Source organism: Acanthisitta chloris, unplaced genomic scaffold (genome assembly GCF_000695815.1).
Source record: "Acanthisitta chloris isolate BGI_N310 unplaced genomic scaffold, ASM69581v1 scaffold37746, whole genome shotgun sequence".
NCBI lineage: Eukaryota > Metazoa > Chordata > Aves > Passeriformes > Acanthisittidae > Acanthisitta > Acanthisitta chloris.
This window is the reverse complement of record NW_008680394.1, coordinates 1-4608: the sequence shown is the minus strand read 5'-3', so window position 1 is coordinate 4608 and position 4608 is coordinate 1. Positions and strand designations below refer to the sequence as shown.

At 47.4% G+C, this 4608-nt stretch overlaps 1 protein-coding gene across 1 annotated transcript; it reads right to left on the bottom strand.

Moving 5' to 3' along the window:
- Window positions 1-272: 272 nt before the first annotated feature.
- LOC103805052 (schlafen family member 13-like) lies at window positions 273-4139 on the bottom strand. The gene is made up of 4 exons (XM_009077686.1): window positions 3035-4139; window positions 2743-2871; window positions 1622-2369; window positions 273-1065 (listed from the first exon to the last, which is right to left on the bottom strand). The coding sequence occupies exons 1-4, from the start codon at window positions 4137-4139 to the stop codon at window positions 273-275; spliced, it is 2775 nt and encodes a 924-aa protein (XP_009075934.1).
- Between the last annotated feature and the right edge of the window lie 469 nt (window positions 4140-4608).

Below are 4608 nucleotides of genomic sequence, written 5' to 3'. Positions count from 1 at the left end.
TCTTATCAAAGTGTCTAAGGGATCTTTTACTTCTGTTTTTAGCACAATTATTTTTGCTTTACAACATTCTTTTCTGCACAGTTCCTTATGTAGCTTAACTCCCATCCATGGCCTTGCTTCAGTCTTGCATTCTCCACGGTGGATGGCTGGTCAAATGTGTTGTGTAGGCAGCCACCTAGGACCTGAATCTGTGGAAACACCAATAGTAAAATAACCCTATTCTTTCTGTGTGGGTCATTTTTGTTGCATGCGTCAATTGGCAGAACAGCCTCTTAAAAATATCTTTCCTTCTGATACAGCAAATGGAGTTTGGTGTTGGCTCTGGACACTGCACAGAGCAAAAGGCTGAGAACTATCTCTGTTTGTGGAGCATAAGGGTGGATGGCAAACACAATCCTCCTTTCTAGGCCTGAGAAGCGTCGGATGCTGTCAAGAACAATGACGTCTTTTGAAACATCTTCCGCTAGCCCCAAGACCTTCCTGACTCTGCACTTCCTTATTTGTCTCTGCAGTTCAGGTTGCAGTACCTTTCTGAACTCCTCAGCTGAAGACACTGTGCCGCACAGGATCGCAATATCTCCAAAGGGATAGCCTTTCTCCAAGTAACTCTTGCACTGCCTGCTCACATACGCTGCCAATTCATTGCTTTCCATGTTTTCTTCCACTATGCAGTCACCTGGCAAAGAATGGGCACATTCAGCCTGATTCAACAAGTCTTGCAGCACCTCACAGGGCACAGGTATGTTACCTGCTTCGAGGATATTCTTCATTAGATTGAACATGTAATTACATATTTGCGTGGCATTACGGACCACTTTGGTCAACAATTCCTGAGGATACATTTCAGAACGCTCAAGACCACAAGCACATGGGTAAGTGGTCTGGTAGAAATCCAGAAAGACCCATAAAACACCACCTCTTCCTTTGACCATTGACCAGGCACGTTGGTACCAGTTTCCTTCATCACAGCGAAAATTCTGAGCTTCATCAACCACAATGTGTTTCACTTCTGGGAAGTTCCCCTTTAAGAAGGCAGCTCGGGTCACTGCCCTGCAGGTTTCATTTCTACAAGAAACAGAAACCCAAAAGAAGAATATGGTAAACAAACAGCAGGTGTGACCAGCCCTTACTGACTGCCTCCATCTCTCCACGGCTTCTTGCTTGCAGGACTAGTGCCACACACTGCTGAACACTGCCAGACTGCCCATCCCAGCTGCACCATGCTGTGTCCTTTTCCCCATGGAAACATGTCATCCAAGGGATTGTCTGTGCACAGGCATGGCTGTGCAGCCCCCACCAGCTTTGAACCTACCCCGGGAGGAGGAGGCTCATACCCACCTTCCTGCATGGGGCCCCCACAGCAAGGCTCCCTGGTGGGCCCCTGTGCCCTGCTCTCCCTGGAGCAGGGAAAGCAGTGTGGGGCCTGGGCTCCCGTGGGAAGGACAAGAAGGAAGGATCTCGGCCAGAGCTCAATCCCACTTTCAATATTAACACCTTCCTTGAGATGAAACCGTGCGTGTGTGCCAGCCAAAGGCATAAAATTGACAAATGGGGAAAAGCAGCATGGTTTGTGCTGTAGGCACAGAGGATGGAATGAGAGAAAAAAAGAGGAAATGCTTACCCCACGAAGTCCCTCAAGGGCTGATTTTCACAAATGTAGAGTATCTCCCCTGGAGAACAGTGAAAAGTGTTCTTTATTCTCTCCATGATTTTCAAAGCCACAATTGTTTTGCCTGTTCCAGGCAGACCAAGGACAAACAACTTCCTGACTTTGTGCAGGTTCTTGGAGAGTAGCTCAAACTGTGTGCGAGTGAGAAGGTTGAAAATCTCACAGCCAAGACGGTCACTTAAGTAGGACTTAAAGCTCAGCACAACAATCACGAGTGCCTGCAGGAAGGCAGGGATGTCCCTGGAGCTGAGGATGTAATCCCTTGGGTACAAGCTGGTGTAATCATATGGGGCTTCTTGCCAGGGAACATCATTCACGACAACTTCCATCTGGTCATTTGCAGCATTCAGCTGCAGGATCTGGGGAATCACACACACTTTGGAAGTATATCCTCCATCATTGACTAGTTTTTGCTTTAATGTACGAGCAGTTTCTCTGCAGCGTCCAGACCTGACATAAGAGGCATCCTTGACTACAGTATACAACACTGGATACGCGTTTTCAGCTACTAAGAGAGCATCACACACAACATCTTGTTCTTTCCACAATCCAATGTCAACAGCCCAACTCCTTGAAAATATCAGTACCCCCTTGGTAAGTCCACGGAGCTGTCCTCTCATTACATCCTCTAATCCAGGATACTCTGAGAAGAGGTCAGTGCAGAGGGTTTCTGGCATCCATTTGATTTCATCAGAACCCACTAGGGGGAAAAAAATGAGACAAGCAAAACACAGAAAATAATTTACTCAATTCTCCAGTTACTAGAGGAAGATGTTATACCAGGTGGTCAAAAGACTTTTGAACTTAACAGGGCTCAGACACCACTCAAAGCCTCAGGATACTAGGTATATTCTCAGCAATTGTGTGCATTAGGGATTATACTTAGTCACAAAAATAGGAGAAGACATCAAAACAGTTGAAAAATCAGGGAAAGCAATATTGTCAGAGCAGTTGCGTCTTTTAAATACCCTAACAGTCATTTGCCTAACAACTGGTATTTCTATTGTGCAATCTTCCTTGATGTTCTGTCAAATACAAGCTTAAATTCAATACCCAGAGAACAAAAGGCTTACCTGGGTAGAGACAGCCTTGGAGTTCAGCTGCACACTGGAGACCAATGTTGGAGTAAACTGGCTTGGTCAGAGGAGGGCTGCGTGCCAAGCTGAGCTCAGTCCTAAATCTATCAGCCAGATCTGACAGATCTTGGGGGAAGAAAAAAGCTCTGTTATAGGTAGTGTGCAAAGTGCTGTCCATGGGGAGCAGCAGCAGCAGGAAGGACTTGTGAGAACACCCAGCAAAACAAGCTGGCCTTTCCTCCTGGATGTTTACAGCCCAGTGTGGCACCAACACAAATGCAGATTTTACCTGGGTCTGCAGCTGTCATGAGCTTCGTCCATTTAGAAACGCTCAACCTTTCGGTGGTGTGACCTGTCACCATCCAGGATTCAGGGGCACCATGGAACACAGCACAGCAGAATTGTTCAATGTGCACTGCACAGACGTAGCCACTGGAACAACCTTCTTTGTCATAAACACTCAAGATGTGTGTCTGGAACTGCACGCCAGCCCCAGAGCCACAGAAGTGATGGACAGGCAATGAGTTGATGGTAGTGGCCACTGTTTTCTCTAAAGCTTCTTTTTCCACATCACCATGTGTTCCAGTGACTCGACTGTTGTCATCCACACCAAAAATTAAATAGCCACCCTGAGTATTTGCAAAGGCAGAGACATATTTTGGAAGGGTTTTTACCACATATTTCAAGATATGTTTTGTACTGTATTCCTTAAATTCGATATGTGTTGTTTCTGTAAAATCCAGGACCTCCCCAGCCAGCAGTCTGTCTCTCTTTATAAACTCGGCCACGGCATCTTGGATGTCGTGCTCCTGGATATTCCGATGGGTCTTCCTTGCACCCTCACCTAAACTCAGCCGAGCTTTCTTTGAGCTCAGCTCATTCTCACTGCAGCAGTTGGCACTGCTTTTCTTCATTCTAAGGAAATTAGCAGCTTCTCCTGAAGACACAGAGAGAACTGAAGTGCCAGACCTATAAAACATACCAGTGCTCAAGCTGCAGAGACGTGGTTTTGTGGCTGCATTTCCCTGCTCCAGGTCTCCACAGCTCCATGTTTTGACAAAAAGCAGCAGGTTACTTCCCTGCTGCATCCAGGTGAAGTACTCATCAGTCTTGTTCCCACCAATACAATCCCTGAGGATCTTCTCAATGTCCTGACCAATTCCATCCTTCTGGAAGCTGTAATTCCTGTCTTTACTCTCCATCCTCACTATTCCTCCTCCTGAATTCAGTAATGCACACACTGCTATGGAAAAGTCATTTTGTTGCCTTTTCAGATTGTCAGAGGCAATCTTCTTTCTGTGTTTCTCTCCTAAAAGTATTTCCCCAATATCTACCACCGTATCTGGATAGTTCGTGTACAACCTAACCAGCAGCTGACTTTCCCGGTTGGCCATGCTGATCCTGAAAGAGTTAAGTTATGAAAAACACTTCATGAATATGGTAAAATTTCTAAGGTTGAGAAAACCCTCTGAGATCACCAACCCCAGCTAACCCCCAAACACTGCCAAGGCCACCACTAACCATATCCCCAAGCACCACATCCACATGGCTTTTAAACCCCCCCCAGGATTGTTGACTCCACCAGCCCTGCCCAGCCTGTGCCAGGGTTTGACAACCCTTTCAGGGAACAACTTTTCCCTAATATCCAACCTAAACCTCCCGGGGAACAACTTCTATCAGTTTCCTCCTGTCCTGTCACTTGTTCCCTGGGAGCAGAGCCCGCGACTCACCTGGCAGGGGTCACTGGGCAGGTGAGTGTGCCGTACCGGGCTCGGGCGCTGGCTGCCCACCCGTCCCGGGGCCCGTGGGCTCCGCGGGCAGTGTCGGCGTCGCTCGGTGTGTCCACACGCGCCTTCCCGTCCG